Source organism: Pituophis catenifer, unplaced genomic scaffold (genome assembly GCF_029215685.1).
Source record: "Pituophis catenifer annectens isolate HBS135680 unplaced genomic scaffold, rPitCat1.0.hap2 SCAF_1, whole genome shotgun sequence".
NCBI lineage: Eukaryota > Metazoa > Chordata > Lepidosauria > Squamata > Colubridae > Pituophis > Pituophis catenifer.
This window is the reverse complement of record NW_027256881.1, coordinates 175,519,590-175,538,468: the sequence shown is the minus strand read 5'-3', so window position 1 is coordinate 175,538,468 and position 18,879 is coordinate 175,519,590. Positions and strand designations below refer to the sequence as shown.

Sequence of the window (18,879 nt, the reverse complement as noted above, 5' to 3'; positions counted from 1 at the left end):
TATATGGTTGAATGTCTGGATGGTTGTTGCCAGTTATATTCTTTGTTAGGCAAACTAGGTATGATATATTGCTGCAGGAACTAAATATGAGCTTGCTTCTTCTGGGCATAGTACATGGGGATATGCTCTGAACAGATTTTATAATGCATGCATCAGAATTTTTTAAAAAACACTAAAGTCTTAGGCATATTGAGAAGAGGCATAGGGATGAGGTTCCAAATAAGTTATTTTAAAAAGACATCTCTAACTTGTAAAGAGACTGAATTTGTGGTGCAGGATGAAGGGGTTAGGTTAGGCCACCTTCCCATCAATGAGCTGGCCTCTACTACAAGCTGCAGCCTTTGCAGCTGGTTTTAAAAAAAGAAATATGAGGCTGAAGAAAATGCAGCCATGAATCACTCCATTAACTAGACTCTTCAATCCTTGAGAAAAAAATCTAAATGATTTCAGGACAAAATATAATTGGAAGTGCACAAAGATAAGTTTGTTGATTAATCTGCACAGATATTTGATATATATATAAATTTGCTTGATTTCATATTCAATTTACAGCTAAAGTCTTAATAAGTGCAGTAAGAAAAGCTTATACTGCTTTTAGTACTAACTGAACTGGCATAGTTCCATAAAAACCAGAATCAGCTGAGGAGCCTCTATTCATAGGATAATTATACTGTGTATGAAAAGGAAGTTGAAGGAAATGAGAATGTTCATTTTAAAATAGAATCCCAGTAGTTTGCAGTTCTAAGCCAAGTTACAACTCACTTTTTAGCAGTGAATGATTTCTACTTCAGATACTGTCAATCAGTCTTGACATCTAGGACAGCTTTGACGACTGCTGTAATCTCAATCTCTCTCTCTCTCTCTCTCTCTCTCTCTCTCTCTCTCTCTCTCTCTCTCTCTCTCTCTCTCTCAGAATCTCTTTTATAAGCATTCAATAATGTTTGGTAAAAGTTTATCTGTCAGGTATGCTTCCTTCAAAATCCAGGAAAGAAAGACCCAAACTCCATATTTTATAGAGATTAGTACTTTTACTAAATATGAAATGATCGCAACCCAGGTAAAGCTGGAAGTGAGCAAAACGCGCGAAATAGCATCTAGATAGCATCCCCCCTCCCTGTGTTTATCATCCATCATCCAATCCAAAGGTCTCCCAAAGGTCAGGTGGAATCTCCTCTGCCAACGTCATCCATCAGGAATTTGTGACGGTTGGTCTAACGCCTCCTTTGGAGAATAAGTTTCGTTTCTTGGAAAGACACCTCTTGTGCTCTTCCCTCCCCTCGCCCTCCTGACTAGTTCCCCCCCTCCGTTTCTTATGGCAGCTGAAGCAGTGAAAGCTGAGGCTGACATTCGGCCCCTCTGCAGAAGGGACGTTAGTCCTAGATAGAAGGAAAAAAGAGAAAGAGGAAACAAAATATGTACAAGAATTAAGGTTTATCTGGATATTTTGTATAGAATTGTTGTACTTTCTTTGGCGCCCGGACATCCCGTTTATTTACCCATTCAGCTTGAGACAAAGGAAAATGTTTCCAGGCCACCAGATATTGCACTTTACCATAGTGTTTCCTAGAGTCTAAGATTTCTTTAACTTCAAAATGTTGCTCCCCCTCTATGAATATGGGAACTGGAGGGGAGCTTTGGTTAGCTCTTAGCGGAGATGAGTGTTCAGGTTTTAGCAAGCTAACATGGAATACAGGGTGTATATGTCTCAGCGTTTTTGGCAACTCTAATTCCACTGTTACTGGATTAATCAATCTGATTACACGAAATGGACCCACATACTTGGGACCAAGCTTTTTCGATTTTTGGGTAGTTTGTAAGTACTTAGTAGAGAGGAAGACTTTATCACCCACTTTATAGACATGTGTTGGGGACCTTTTTTTATCAGCTTGTGCCTTATGGGCTCGGTGTGCCTCATCTAACGCTTTTCGAGTTACTGCCCAAGTGCTCTTTAATTGTTCAATCCAGTCCATCAAAGAAGGGTTTTGGGGATCATCTTGCAGTAGTTCGGGGATTGGTACGAAATCTTGACCCGATGCAACCTTAAATGGAGTGAAACCGGTACTACTGTGTATGGAATTATTATATGCCACTTCTGCAAATGGTAATAAGTCTACCCAATTGTCTTGTTGGTAGTTTACGTAACATCTTAGGTATTGTTCTAAAACCCCATTGGTTCTTTCACAAGCCCCATTTGTTTGGGGGTGGTGACTGGAACTTAGCCCTTGGGCGGAGCCTATCAATTTCAAACTCCTTCCAGAAGTTGGAAGTAAACTGTACACCTCTGTCCGAGATTATTCTTTTTGGAGCTCCATGTAGTCGGTAAATCTGACGAATAAACAGTTTTGCAAGGGTTTTTGCTGAAGGGATCTTTGAGCAAGGGATGAAATGTACTTGTTTGGAAAACAAATCCGTCACCACCCAAATGACAGTACACCCTTCACTCTCTGGCAGGTCTACAATAAAATCCATAGATATTTCCTTCCACGGGGCATTCGGTCTAGCCACACTTTGAAGTAATCCAGGTGGCTTCCCTGGAGGTCTTTTAGCCGAGGCGCACACTGGACAACTAGCGACATATGCCTGTATATCCTTCTTGAGTGCAGGCCACCAAAATTGTCTCTTAACCAAATGTAGCATTTTGACAAATGCAAAGTGTCCCGCTGCCTTGGAATCATGGGCATATTGCAATACTGTTTCTCTTAACTTGGCCAGAACATACAATTTCGCCCCAATCCAAGCTAGTCCGTCATGGAGTGTACATTCATTTGAGTGGTTTTTAAACCACTCATCAGTTTCCAGAGCTTCTCGCAATTTTTTAAGTAGGTCTCCTGTGAGTTCTGGTTCGACTTTTGCCTGTGCTCTGGTAGTTACTGGTACTGCCAATTGAGTTGAGGGGATAATAGGCTGAACCACCTCCTTTTTGATGCTGTTGTACTGAGGCAGTCTGGAAAGTGCGTCTGCCATGAAGTTCTTTCCACCAGGAAGGTAACGTAGAGTGAAATTGAAATGATTGAAATGTTGGGCCCAACGAGCTTGCTTTGGGGACAATTTACATGGTGTCTTTAATGCCTCTAAATTTTTGTGATCAGTCCAAACTTCAAAAGGGTGTTTCGCTCCTTCTAGAAATTGTCTCCAGGTTAACAGGGCCCATCTCACTGCAAAAGCTTCCTTGTCCCATATGGCCCATCTCCTTTCCGTTTCTGAGAGTTTCCGGGACGTGTAGGCGCAAGGTTGTAGTTCCCCCTTTTCATTCTTTTGCAAGAGTATTGCTCCCACAGCTACGTCGCTGGCGTCAGCTTGTACTACAAAAGGCTGTTCCATGTCTGGGTGTTTGAGTACTGGTTCAGCCGCAAGCAGCCGTTTCAATTTTTCGAAAGCGGCTTGACAGTCCATAGTCCATTCCAGTGGTTTCGTGGGTCTGGGCTTTACTTCACCTTTTGTTTTTAGAAGGTCAGTAATTGGCAGTGCAATTTTTGCAAACGAGGGGATAAATTGTCTATAAAAATTGGCAAACCCCAGAAAACTCTGTAACTGTTTGCGAGTGCGTGGTGCGGCCCATTCCAATACTGCACGAACCTTCTCAGGGTCCATTTCTATTCCATCATGCAATATGCAATATCCAAGATAGTCGATCTTGTCTTGGTGGAATTCACATTTAGAAAGTTTGGCATATAGTTCCGCAGCCCTGAGTTTTTTCAGGACAGTTCGCACCAATTTGACATGGTTGGCCATGTTCTCAGAGTAGATAAGTAGACTAGCACCCCCTTATACAGTTGCTCATGCAATACTTTGTTGATCAATTGCATGAATACAGCAGGAGCTCCCTGTAACCCAAAAGGGAGTACTCTGAACTGGAAACATCCCAGTGGGCAATTAAATGCTGTTTTCCATTCATCCCCCTCTTTAATTCTCACTCGGTAGTACGCTTCTCTTAAATCAAGTTTGGTGAATATCTTTCCCTTCCCTAAATGGGCTAACATGTCCTTCATGAGTGGGAGGGGGTAAACATTTTCCACGCAAATAGCGTTTATGTTTCTATAGTCGACCACCAAACGAAAGGAGCCATCTTTCTTTTCGTGGAACATCACTGGCGCCGCCACCTCGGGTTTGGCTCGTTCGATGAATCCCCGTTCTAGATTCTTATCAATAAAGCTTCGCAATTCCCCTAATTCTTGAGGGGTCATGGGGTAGATTTTTGGTTTGGGAAGCTTCACCCCGGGGAGTATTTCAATAGTGCAGTCGGTAGTCCGGTGGGGAGGCAGCGTGTCTGAGGCCCTTTTGCTAAAAACTTCCCTGAGGTCTCAATACTCTTTTGGAATTTTCTCCTGCCCCTCAATATAGTCTAATGCTACTTCCACCCTTTCTGGTTGTATCTCATCCTTCACGGGTAAATTTTCCTTCTCTGGGATCGGTTTTGCCGTGCGGATGCGCAAGACCCCGGTCTTCCAATTTACCCGTGGGTTCCATTTTCTAAGCCAGGGCAGTCCAAGTATAAGGGGTCTTTCCATCCCACAATAAATCTGAGATTCTCTACATGGTCTCCCAACTGCAATTCCAGGGGTTCGGTCATAAAACTAGCTGGGCCCCTCCTGCAATCGATCCGTCTAACTGACAGAACGCAATGGGTCTTTTTAGCGTTTTTAGTCTTAGTCCCATTTCCTCCACCACTTGGGGGCTAATTATGCATCTGGTGCACCCCGAGTCCAACAAAGCTAACATTTTGGCATGGGTTCCTGTAGATGGAACCCTTACTTCTACGGGGATTAGTAGGGGTTCTTCCGTATGACTCACCCGATCGTCGGTGTCGGAGTTGGAGTCCGTCTCGCTGTCATCATCGTTGGTCAGAGTTCTCAACTCACCCTGGTTTCGGGGAGCGAACTCAACGACTTCTCCTTTCAGGGCAGTGCCGCAGGTCTTGGCGGGTATTTTGTCGCCTTTCTTGGGGCCGGGGCCGGCAACTTTTGGCACTGGTTTGGAGAAGCATTCGGCAGCTCGGTGTCCCTCCTTCCCACATTTGAAGCAGGTGAAGGGCTTTGATTTGGGTTTGAATTCTGCTCTCCCCCCATCATCTTGGGTGCTCCCTTACAGTGGAAGGATGATGACTGATCCCCCGTACGCCCTCCTCGGAGTTGGCTTCAGGTCAACTCGATCTCCATGTCCTCAGCTACTTTGTACCATCTCTGCAAGTCTTCGGGGACCCCCATACTTCTGCAGTCTCGATATATCTCTTCATTCAGCCCATCTTTAAAACTCTCCAATAGAGCCATCTCTGACTATCCTGTCATATAGGGTGCCAGCTCGTGAAACTCTTGGATATACTCTGCCACAGGTCTCCGGCCCTGCTGGATTCCCTTCATCCTGAGTCTCGCCTTGCGTTCAGCTAAGTGGTCTTCAAACCGCCTTCTAAGGGCCCACATGAACTGGTTGTAATTTGTCAATAAGGGGGAGTTGTTATTGTGGAGGACCATCATCCATTCAGCTGCTAATCCCTCTAGGGAGTTTGTGACACATCTCACTCGGGCGGCATCTGATACGTAGTCTTCCCCCCAGTCCTGCATGTGGTTCCACACTTGGGTCAGGAAAAACCCCAAGGTTTTTGGATTCCCATCATATTTCCCAGGTAGGGGGGGAATTTTTGGCTTTTTGCGTCTGCTGGGGGGGGCTGCAAGGCTGGGGGTCCCTGGCCGGCTGCATCCCTCCCTTGAGCAGCAGAAGCCTGGGATGTTCTTTCCTCAGCTTCTTCCTCTCCCCCACAGGCTATTTCTTCTGGCTCCCCCCTGGGGTCTTCTCCTCCCTTCTCCTCAGGAAACCCAAAAGACTCACGGCTCTCCCGGCTTTTCCTGCTCTCTTCCACATCACGAATAAGCTGCAAGGCTTGTTCCATCATGAGGCGTTCCTTCTGTTCCTGCATCCATACTGCCTCTTTCTTACGGGGTCTGGAGCTGGTCACTCCCTGGGGGGGTCTCCCCCCAGTCTGGCAATCTCCCAACTCCTTTCGACCATCTGGCTTCCTCCGGCTCTAATCGGAGTTTTTCCAACCATTCTGCACTTTCTCTCTTCGCTTGGAGGGTAGCAGCCGCGGAACTCGCTGCTCCCATCTGGTCTTCGTCACTGCCTCGGTCTGACATAATTCCAGTCTCTCAGGGTTTTTTTTTTTTTTTCCCCGGATAACTGGAGTGACTTCCAGCTTAATGTCAGGTATGCTTCCTTCAAAATCCAGGAAAGAAAGACCCAAACTCCATATTTTATAGAGATTAGTACTTTTACTGAATATGAAATGATCGCAACCCAGGTAAAGCTGGAAGTGAGCAAAACGCGCGAAATAGCATCTAGATAGCATCCCCCCCCTGTGTTCATCATCCATCATCCAATCCAAAGGTCAGGTGGAATCTCTTCTGCCAACGTCATCCATCAGGAATTTGTGACGGTTGGTCTAACGCCTCCTTTGGAGAATAAGTTTCGTTTCTTGGAAAGACACCTCCTGCGCTCTTCCCTCCCCTCGCCCCCCTGGCTAGTTCCCCCCCTCCGTTTCTTATGGCAGCTGAAGCAGTGAAAGCGGAGGCTAACATTATCATTCTATTATGAAAGTCCAGACCAGAAGGCAGAGCGATTCCAAAGTTGAGAAGCTGCCAACTCTGTCAAGTTAGATATTTATATTTTCCACTTAATTTAGAGAGCAGAAATGTCTTCTCAAGAAATGACCCTTGAAACTACAATTGGCTCATTTTCCTTTACAAATTCCTTGCTATATTTGTTAGGTTTCTCAGTGTAAACCTGTACCAAGAAAAGCAAAATCAGATACCCTCACTCTTTGATAAAACTCAGGCAGCAGTGAAATGCTTTTAATTTGAAAGTCAGCATCTGCTGCCTTTGATCTGAATGAAGATCTGAACCATAGTAGAAAGGTCTTGCTAAACAACATAATTAATTCACAATAAAAAATAATCTGGATGATGAGGATGACAACAATAATAATAATAATAAATGACAACTTTGTATTTCTACTTAAACTGACAGCCATCATTATTACAGAGGAGATCCTAGGTGCCTTCTAGCTCTAACCCTTTCTGTTTGCACCACTGCATTCTCATTTTTTCACCAGCCATTTTCCACACCAGTTTACTTCTGTTCCCTTCACCAGACAGTGCAAATAAGAACAGTTAACAGAAGTGGCCTCTTGGGAAAATTGGAGCTAATAGGTACATAAAGTAGGGCAGGATGTACAGAGACATCAGAACGGTACATGGTTATGAACATTTCTATGCTAAAAAGAGGCTGTATAGGCTGTCCTCCTAGCATAAACAGTAATTTTTTGTTACTAACCTGCATATTCCTATTATACAGCTTGCTTCATTTGGTATTTCCAGAATAGAATAGAATAGAATAGAATAGAATAGAATAGAATAGAATAGAGTAGAGTAGAGTAGAGTAGAGTAGAGTAGAGTAGAGTAGAGTAGAGTAGAGTAGAGTAGAGTAGAATAGAATAGAATAGAATAGAATAGAATAGAATAGAATAGAATAGAATAGAATAGAATAGAATAGGAACAGGAACAGGAACAGGAACAGGAACAGGAACAGGAACAGGAACAGGAACAGGAACAGGAACAGGAATAGAAGTCTGTGTCTGTCTTGTTTGGTTGCAGAGCCAAACCAGACAGTTACAGAGGTGCAGATGACAGACTCAATAATTCCTCTGTAGAACTGAATCAGCAGCTCCTTGGGCAGTTTGAGTTTTCTGAGTTGGCGCAGAAAGATCATTCTTTGTTGTGCTTTTTGATGACATTTTTGATGTTAGCTGTCCATTTTAAGTTGAGATATGATGGAACCTAGAAACTTGAAGATCTCTACTGTTGATACTATAACGTCTAGTATTGTAAGAGGTGGTAGTATAGGAGGGTTTCTCCTAAAATCTACCACCATTTCTACGGTTTTGAGTGTTGATCCTGGTGACCACCAGTTAAGAATGAGACAGCAGCGTTCTGCAATTGCCAAAAAAAGATTGTGAGAATTGAGAGTATTACTTAATACTATGCTAGTGAGGCCACATTTGGAATACTGTGTCGAAAAAAGATGCTGAGTTCCTAAAAAGAAGGCAGAGAAGAGCTACAAAGATGATAAGTAGTATGGAAGCTAAGCTGTACAATGAATGGCTAAGGGAACTAGATTTGTTTAATCTAACAAAGAGAAGGTTTAGGGATGTCATGATAGCTGTCTTCCAATACTTAAAGGGCTGTCACAGGGAAGAAGGGATGGATTTATTCTCCATAGCACCTGACGGCAGGACAAGGAGCAATGGGTGGGAGCTCAACAAGGGAAATACATCCTAGAATTAAGGAGAAATTTCCTGACAGAACAATTAGTCAATGGAATGGCTTGCATCCCAGAGTCGGGAGTACTTCATCACACAAGGTTTTCAAGAAAAGATTGGACATTTATTTGTCTGAGATTTTATAAGGATTCCTGTCTATAAGGAGTTGGACTAGAAGACCTCCAAGGTCCCTTCCAACCCTATGATTCTATGATTCATGTAACCCTAGTATCATGCACTAGTTAGCAGCCTAATGCTAACTTTGCATCAGCCAAAATTTCAGAACATTCTTTTAAGGTAGTCTGATGTAGGGCACATTGCAGCAGTCTAATATATAGAGAATGATTTATTATTTTAGGCTCCGTCAGCTCAGAAATTCACATAACTGCCATACTGCAGATGGACAAATATTCTCCTTGCCACTGAAGATCTAGAAATAATAGGAGTGAAGAATCTCTATGGAACTGTGGACTTGCTCCTATAAAGAGAATACAATCCTGATTAACATAGGCTGAATTTTACATCTGAAACTTGCTTGTCTGTCTGGGTATAATTTTTTCACTTTTATCAAGCCCACCAAGCTAGTTTCCCTGGAGCTACATACAGTATATGACAAGGAGCTGTAAAATAGGAAGTCATTGGTTTACTGGTGCATTTAACTCCAAAGCCTTGAATTACTCTTTCCAGTGGTTTTATATAATTATTAAACAGAACAAGTACAAGATGAGATCTTGGTGGAAAGACAGACTCATGGGATAAGCGTCAAATAATAGACATTTCTCAGCACTTTCTGTCCATACTCTAATAGAAGGAATTGTGACATAACAGTGCTCTCCAAACCCCATTTCCCTAGTGGTGCAGATGGATACTATACAGGTAGTCCTCAACTTACAACAGTTCATTTAGTGACCATTCAAAGTTACAACTGCACTCAAAAAAAGTGACTTATAATTGTTTTTGACACTTACGATGGTGGCACCATGCCCATAATCACATTATCAAATCCAGACACTTGGCAACTGACTCATATTTATGATAGTTGCAGTGTCCGGGGATCATATGATCACCTTTTGTGACCTTCTGACAAGGAAAGTCAATGGGGAAGCCAGATTCAATTAACAACAATGTTACTAACTTAAGAACTGTAGTGATTCACTTAACAACTATGGCAAGAAAGGTTGTAAAATGGGGCAAAACTCACTTAACAAATGTCTCACTTAGCAACATAAATTTAGGGCTCAATTGTAGTTGTAAGTCAATGACTTACAACTTGTAATAGATATCAACAGCTCCCAAGAAGACCAAGAAAACTAGCAGTGCAGCACACCCCATCAGCAGTGTCTGCTGTCCACCAAGTTGATCAACACAATCTTAGTCCCTCAATCTGGCTAAAAGCCAATCTGGAACCAGTAGGTATAGATAATCAAAAAATGCCTTGCATAATGTGTCTTAAAGGCCATAACCTCCCCTATCACTTTGGTTATAAATGGTCCATCTGAAGTCAGCTGATGATTTTTTAACTCTTTTCAATCAGATGGTATGTTTTAATAACTGACTTATCATTGCTTCTTTAAATAGACCTTCCATGAATAGAATAGAATAGAATAGAATAGAATAGAATAGAATAGAATAGAATAGAATAGAATAGAATAGAATAGAATAGAATAGAATAGAATAAGCCACTTTACACTCTAACTTTTAAAAAAGTAAGTTTCTAGACGTTACTATAAAGGAGAGAGACCTATACTTTTGTCAGTTTCTACTAACTGTTTCAAATTAAATTTGAGCTTTCACATGATATAGTCTCTATTCTTGCCCTTCTGCCCCTTTTTTCTCTCCTCTTCTTCCTTTCCTCAAGTTCCACGGGTCAATTGGTGCTGGACCAAATAAAGAATTATGAACTTTCCTGAACAAGTGACCAAGCAATGTTCTGTTGTCTAATAATCCATACTCCTTAGTTATAAGGCTCTGAAAGGCATAGTGTTATTGGTGAGATATGGACTTCAATTGCAGACAATACTTTTGTACCTTATTAATCTAAAATAACTTTCCACTAGAGCAAAGCTCATGCATTGTATATCTTTCTATGACATTCACTTTTAAGAAAAGGCAGATGTCAAAGACTTAACACAGAGCTTCACTATGTACCCTGTGGTAAAAGCAGAGATTTCCTGTATATTGTGAATGATCCTCACTGCAAACATTGTGGAAAAAAATGTTCTGCTTAGCTGATTCTTGTTTTTCTTTCAGCATTCCTTCCGTCCAAAATTTCTTTATGAAGCAGAGCAGCTGCATAGTCAAGGTTTTAAGGTAGGTTATTTGTTGTATGAGAACTCAGGAAAGGCTATACTTCTTAGCTAAGGGCTCATCCAAAATGATTTTGCTTTGCTCCCTCATCTCTGCATGTAAAACTCAATGAGTATAGGTGAAATACACAGTAGAATTTGGAAACTTTGGGTAACAGTAAAGTACACGGGCAAGTGAGAATGAACAAATTTTGGGGTTATTCTGTGAACAGCTTCAAACCAGGGGTGAAATCCAGCAGGTTCCAACAGGTTCTGGAGAACTGGTAGCAGAAATTTTGAGTAGTTCGGAGAACTGACAAATACCACCACTGGCTGGCCCCTGAGTGGGATGGGAATGGACATTTTGCAGTATCCTTCCCCTGCCACACCCACCAAGCCACGCCCACAGAACCAGTAGTAAAAAAATTTGGATTTCACCACTGCTTCTGGTTTAATTAGTCTTTCCTGAATTTGGTGATATCCAAATCTCCCCACTCAGAGCACATATCACATGGGCTAAACATGTTTCTTCTACAGCAGATGTTCCACATGTGTTTAGAAACATGCAAACTGTAACTAGAGAAAGGAAAAGCTGTTCTGTGTGGGAAAGCATAGGAAATATTATCAATTTTCTGGAACTTCAGGTCTTATTATCTGTACATATCATGATTTCATTATTATTAAGAGCAAGAAAAACTATATTGACTAGACTGAAAAATTAGCCCTTCTGCCATTTATTTTTGTAAGCAATAATAGAGCGCTGTGAACATTGAAGTACCCAGTGGCTAAGTCTTTTTCTGACACCAATCAATACTTCCTTTTCACCTTTAAATAAGAGTCTGTTGTATCAGCTATTATACTGCCAGCTGCAAAGGCTGAAACGACATGTGACAAAGTTACTTCCAAGCTGTTTTGTAAAACACAAAATCCTGATTTGGCTCTTCAAAGTCCACTTGTTCAGTGCTGACATATAGATCTTGGTTCCACAGGCATAAGGGACAATACACTATCTATTCCTCATCTTTAGATTATATTTTTTTTACCCTATAAATGGAATAACATGAGCTTTCTGATCACCTCTGAGTTAAACTGATATCCACCTAGGAATAAAAATTATATAATAGTATAAAAGTTTCTCAGCCCACTGTCAATCCTTCACCTGAATCTGTTGCCTGTTTCAGCTCACAAGTTGGTTGTGTTTTGTTTCCCATCCTGTTAAGCAAAGTGATCAGCTTTCCAATCCACCTCTTTCAGAAAGTCAACTGCTGGTGGGAATCCATCCAACAATCATAACAGTGATGCAAGAATACAGGCTGGGAGGATGGCAAGTTTTGACAAGTGGCTCTTTCCAAACCAGGGATCTCCACTGAATCCCTGCAAGCCTGTTCATGGATTTCTGGAGGTTTAGATCTTTAAAAAATCAATCTCCTGCTTGGGGAGAATAGAATAGATTTTTTTTTTTTGCTGCTTTTTTCAAACTCACTCTCTTAGGTGGCAGTAAAAAATAAATGATGCACTATCCTGAAGTGGCCAATAAACTGAGGCTGACCCACCTCTCAAGGGATCACCAGACTGGCTGTCAATAGCATGGACAGTGAATGAAGTGCTTCAACTTGGCCATGCCATTAAAGTGCCACTGTTATCCTCTTAAGAGAATAGCACCATCACAGCTAAGGTGGTGCCAGAGTTGCCAGATGTTGCCAGAGACATGTGAGAAAAGGTCCACAAATATTTTTTTGGCATTTAAGCTGCACAGCTTAAACATGTAAGCAGCACAGATGAGAAGTGGGGACAAATACAGTAGTCATTCCCCACTTCATCACCCTCTTTTTGTAGACAGCAGCTTTCTGAGTGGAAAATGTCCATCCATGTCACCCTTGGTACAAGGAGGAATGTGGCAAATGGCAGACCCATCAGTTTGTTCCTTACTTTACTCTCTCACCTGAAGAGTCTATGGGATTTAAAACTTCTTGACAACAGCTGTAGGTACCCAGATTCTTTCTCTCTTATTGGATGGTCCTGTTAGAGAAGATACAGCATGGATACAGATAGCTTTTATCACTTGGCATCCTGCCAGATCCTGGAACAAAAACTATTCATGAAGTCTTCCAGTGAGCTCTGCCCAACAGCATGAAAGGCTTTCTGCTTATACATTTCTACTATTCTGCTAGTGTGTACCTGTTAAACTTGTAGCTGAACCTTTTAGGGGATAGCTGACTTTTCATATTGTTTTAGCACCAAACCATATGAATAGCCAAAACACACGTAATATGTAGAACTGTCTATTTCATATGTAGCAAGGAATCAATAGGCAGTTTTAAAAGTTTCGGGACCTTTGGATAGGAGAAGATTCATCTTTCTGTATAAACATTTCCAAGTAGGAGAACAGCAATCTTCTAAAACAGGGGTCCCCAACCCCCAGTCCATGGACTGGCACCGGTCCACAGCATGCCAGAAACTGGGCCATGCAAACAAGCAAATACCCATCTGCAGGATGCAGGCAGCACACGCCTTCTCTGGTCCGCAGAAAAACCTCTCTTCTCAGAACTAGTCCCTGGTGCCCAAAAGGTTGGGGGCTGCTGTTCTAAAAGATACTAATTCAATGATGGCATCCTTTTATAATATCCAAATGTCAGACTTCCAATAGTAGAAGTAATAAAACAATACTTTGTTACTAAATCAGTAAAAAAGGAATTCTTAATCATTGCTGAACCTTAGTACTATGGATTTTTTCTGGTTTATTATTATTCTCTTACCTTGTCATCCAGTTTCTAACTGGAGGAAAGATAAATTATGTTAAATGGGTGTGGTCTATGACATCCCAAACCATATTACAATGTCTCTTTTTAAAAAGGCAGCAACTGATTCATACCTACTCAGACTGTTGTCATTAAAACTCAACAGGAAGCTTGTCATTGATTTTCAGTTGCTCAATCTCCTACACTACCACTGATTGTTAAATGAAACCTTTTTTTTTATCATTACACAGCATATACACACTCATGCATGTATGCACATAAATCTCTTTCTGCAGCTTTATGCTACACCAGCAACTTCAGCATGGCTCAATAGTAATGACATACCTGCTTCTCCAGTTGCCTGGCCTTCGAAGGAGAACTCGGAATCCACACTTCCTCCAGTCAGACAGTAAGAGATCCAACAAACTGGTAATATTCACAGTTGGGCAAAACTTTCATTAGAACCAGCAGTGAGAGAAAATGACTTGTAAACTTTTGACTTTTTTTAGAACTCTTCATCAGAGAAATGGGGTCAATATAACTTGGTTTGTATTATCTGAGCTGTCTACACCTGCTTAGTATTAAATAGTAACTATTGAGCATTCTGAAATATTATTACCAATTATTATCTTCCTTAGTAAACTTAGGTGGATTTCAGACTCTTAAGAGCATGGAACTCTGAATCCAGTTAACTCTGCAGAAGCCACAACTTTTTCCCTTCCCTGCCATTCTGATGGATCTATCATCCCAGATTAGTTTAAATTAAGCTGCTGTTGTGCCTGTAATGGTTACAGATAAGGCACAATTCTTATGGAGCTGAATATGGCTTAATGAGTTTGACACGTCTCTACTTTAACCCACTGCTGTGCTTATGTCTCACACTGTTTGCTTTTAAATTAGAACATCTTGAGTTGGACTGTAAGCAGTCAGTTTCAAGGTGCTTTAATGCCTTTGGGTCTAGCTTTAGAGTTGAAAAAAATTACCAACTGAATACAAAGACCTGTATTGATGGAATTCTAAAAAATGCATTTGATTTACTGGAGATAGCTTTATTTGAGCTCTTAATCTCATATATGCTTCCTTTCAGGCTCATAAAGGATGGGAGCATAGACTTGGTAATTAACCTTCCCAACAACAACACCAAGTTTGTACAGGATAATTACCTAATCCGTAGGGCAGCAGTTGATGGTGGAATCTCTCTCCTCACTAATTTACAGGTATTTCTCATAGTCCCATCGAATCAGTTATTGCATCCTATTGAGTAACCCCAACTTGAAAGCCTTAATCAATGTCTGGCAGAAAATTATTTTTAAATGTGGCCAAATCTCATTGATTTAGGATAGGGTTGTTCCCCTTCCCCCCTCCTTCCTCCTCCTCCTCTTCCTCTTCCTTCTCCTCCTCTTCTACTTTTCTTCTTCTGTATTGTATTTCACATTAGTTTTAAAACCATTTTTATTTAATAGAGAACAGACTGCTGATTTTCAGAAAACTCATATCCATAAGAGCTAATACATGGCATAGAGATTGAAATCTGATCCAGAGATTTCTGCTGCATGTCTCTGCTGGATAGCCTTAGGCAAAATTTTCTCTTCCCCAAGCCTTATTCCTTAGCTGCAATACAGACCTAATGATAGCAGCCTATTTAATAGAATTGCTGATATAATTAGAACAAGAGAATGTATGTGAAGGCACACAATAGCAGCAGGGAAGCAAAGTCATTGCTCTCTTCCCCTTTCTTCATTCCTATGTTCCTGTTGTCTGTGAGAGCACTTTACCTCTCTATCTCTTCAGTGTTTGTCCTCTAGGCAGTGCACAGCTCATCAGCATTTCAGAGAGAAAAAGAAACAGAAGAACATTCCTTCCTCTCCTCTCCCTGCATCCTGCCAGTGTCACTTTCTCTATCACTACTTAGAAAAGGAAAGGACAACATGGGCACTTCCACATACCACACTTTTCACACTCAAATCTCCCCAAGCAATTTGAAATGGGCTGCCAATCCTTTTCACCTCCCTTTTCTTGAATCCTATCAGCTTGAGCGCCTTTTTCAGCTAACCAAAAAGAACATGCAAAAAAAACCAAACCAAACTATAACACAATTGGTGTTTTGCTTAAACAAAGCAATTAAACAATGCCCTCCACTCGCCACAGAAAAATGAAGTAAATTGCTAGCTGTGCACATTATTTGCAAATGAACCTGAATGTTTTGATGGGATGAAGCTGTTTTATTACTCAGCCATAATTCTATTATAGATTCTATTAAAAATTAGGAAGTTAGCATGATGTGTCATTGGTATTGCAACCAGGCTCTTAATGCAGTACAGTACTTTCAATTTTGATTGTAGGCTGCAATGATGGCAGATGGATCAATATGTTAAAAAAAATATTGTACACATTTTAGACTCTAGTAACTAGAACCACACCAGTATGCTAGAATAATACAAACCTTCTCAAACCTTCTGGCCTGATTTTACATGTCTCCTTGTTTTTTGACCAAAAGAAGGAGAAAATATAACTCTTCAATTTTACTCCAGGAGGCCTGCAAGAATTATGAAAACTTGTTGAGTGGACAGAAAAGATAACTCTGATACCAGCTGCAAAGATCTAAAAAACTGCTAGATGGCAGCATAAAGATAAAAGAAAACTAATGTTGAACTGCCATCTAGTGGTCACTTGTCCTTTTGGTGACTAACATGATAGGCATGGAGAATGCAGGAATAAATATTTCTCCAATGGGGAAATAAGCTATTCAAGGACAGAAATAGGTAAAAGAAATTATTCAGTTCATCTGTATTGGAAAAAAAAAAGTTTATTTGAGTTCCACTAAGCCCATTGGCTGAATTCATCTTATGCTCATCTGCTGAACTCAGCTGATATTGAAGATCTCTTTACATGCTTCGAACTAGCACAGAATCCTTAGGTAGCAAAGACCTAATGTGTTTCTTTTTTGTGGAAGGAAGGGGCAAAGGGGTTGGGAATTCCACACACGCACACAAAAACTTACATACATGCATGCATGCGTGCATACATACATACATACATACATACATACCCATATACCTATTACACCAAACCGTTTCTGGGTAAGCAACAGCATGCAAAATTCAGAAAAGGAAAATTAGTAAAAAGAAACTGAAGAAATTAAGGGTATGTGATAAGAAAATGAAAACAGAAAACAAACTAGTTTTCACAATACCACTTATATGTTTCCATATCTCTTCTTTCCTTGAAAAACATTTTGTTTCTTATCCATCTCATAGTTTAACTTGACCCAGAGAAAACAAAGTGTACAAACAAAAATGTAATTTATATGTTTATTTGAAATGTAACAAAAGAGAAAGAGAAAGAAAAACAACCAACTATGAACACTTTTCTTTATGAATTAAATCACAGACAAACTTTGAATACTTTTTTTAAGGACCAAGTTTGGACAGAAGATTTTAATTGACTTTTGAAATATTTACTTATTTATTTAGACTTATAGCCCCTTTTCTCCAGCACTTCATGGAGGTATACATAGTTCCATGTCATTCAGTTTTTCTCCACAAAAATTCTGTGAGGTCAGAAAGAAAGTGACTGTCCCAATGAGCTTTCATGGTTGAAAGCAGAATTAGATCAGGATTTCCCTTGATCTAATCCAATATCTTAACCACTGCAGAACATGGACTCTCACCTCTTATCATGTAGTAGGAAAAAAAATTTTTATGCCCATCACTACAGCATAACAGTAAACATAATTACTCTTCAGAATTACTATCCCCTTTTTGCTTTTGATCACAGGCTAGATTCTGGAATTTCAGGTTACACACTATTGACCTATATAGAAGCGTGAGCCATAGTTTAATGTAATGGTATGCAGGAATGATCTTAGGAAAGAAGGAGTCACAGCCAATGGTATGCGGGAATGAGACAAGGAAAGAGCCACAGCCAAGGCAATGGTTGGATAAGAGACAGATTAGCCCACAAAAGGAATACAGACATGGGAAACATCTCAGAAGGGACCCTCCCTAGTTTCTTGAGCTATAAAGGCAACAGGGGGAGAAATATATTTTCAGACTTTCAGGATTCTATTGATGTAACCTCAAAATAAGGTAGAATTAGTTCATCTGGTTGTGTTTCATGTCTAGACTATCTAGCAAGGCTGACATTAAGATAGAATTGATACAGTATATAGCAAATTCTCAATAATTGCTTTATCTTATATATTTTATTTTTATTATATATGTGTTTTCCATTTTGTGTTCAATTTGAACCTTTCGGGGGGGTGGGATAGACTGGGTCTTTTGTTTGCTTGATTTAACCCAAATTAAGTCTCTCAGTTCTTAGCAGGTGGCATCTCTGGCTCACTGGATCTGAGCTTAGAATTTAAGCAGAATCTTAAGTAGAATCTACCAGGAGAGCAGGCTAGAGAAGGAATAGATGGGGCAGCATAACCATCTCAGAAAACAGTAATGGGAAATCACTTTCATACTGTGCCAGGAAGAACTACCCTGTTTCCCCCAAAATAAGACATCCCCTGATAATAAGCCCAATCGGGCTTTTGAGCGCATGGCAATAAGGCCAAGCACTTATTTCAGGGTTCAAAAAAATATAAGACAGGGTCTTATTTTCGGGAAAACATGGTATATAGAAATCACTAAGCATTCAGCTAAGCTCAAAGGAGACTGTATTTAAACCTTTCAAATGTGTTAGTTGTAATAAATGTAGCAAATCAGTCCTTCCTCCTTTCACATCCCTCTCCCCTCCCAGTCCTCAGCCATAATTATTGTATAAATTGAACATGGAAAGAATTATCTTTTGCATCAGCCATACAATAGATTCTTTTAATGGAAAAATCTGCTGAAAATAATTTATAAATGACACTTAGATGGAATTTGCTTAATTCTCATTAATTTGTTTTGTTAAACATTTGTACTCCTCATGGATTTTATGGTTTTAGGTAGCAAAACTCTTCACTGAAGCTCTCCATTATTCCGGAAAACTAGACTGTAAAAGCCTGTTCCACTATAGATGGTTGAATAGCAGCACTGCAGCATAGAAGAAACCATCTCCCAGCAATGAAGAAATTCCATTCCTGAATGAGATTTTTTTTTTATTTTGTAAATCCTAATTTCAATTAATATCCAACATTTTATCTTCTTTGGAGCTTTATGCAAGCAGTTTTCCCAAACTGGATTTGTACTGCCAATATGATAGCAACCATCAACATCACCTCTAGCCATCGGTAGATTAAGGTTGCCACATCCAGGTGATAAGAATTGAGATGACTGTTACCTTACAACAAAGAACTACAAAAACCTCTAATTTTTGCTGTATGGGTAATTTGGAATTTTGCAACTTAGCTATGGCAACTCAGAATAAAACATGATTACTCCAACATATTTCAGAAATAAAAAGGTTCTGTTCTTGACCTTTATTCTTCTATGGTATGATTTAATTCCAGAGTATCTTGAAGATTGGTTAAGCATGTGAAAAAAATAAAATCAGTAGCTGTTGTAATAGTTTTAATATTCTAAATTGTTAAGTATTCTAGAACAGCCTGATCTGTTTT

General features: G+C 40.3%; 1 protein-coding gene across 1 annotated transcript in view; it reads left to right on the top strand.

The window, feature by feature from the left end:
* Positions 1-18,366, top strand: part of CPS1 (carbamoyl-phosphate synthase 1) — a 177,335-nt gene extending 158,969 nt beyond the window's left edge. The window contains exons 34-37 of the mRNA XM_070956779.1: positions 10,559-10,618; positions 13,628-13,740; positions 14,419-14,548; positions 18,268-18,366. Of these exons, the coding sequence (XP_070812880.1) occupies positions 10,559-10,618; positions 13,628-13,740; positions 14,419-14,548; positions 18,268-18,366 (402 nt within the window). The remainder of the gene's footprint in view (positions 1-10,558; positions 10,619-13,627; positions 13,741-14,418; positions 14,549-18,267) is intronic.
* Positions 18,367-18,879: the final 513 nt, after the last annotated feature.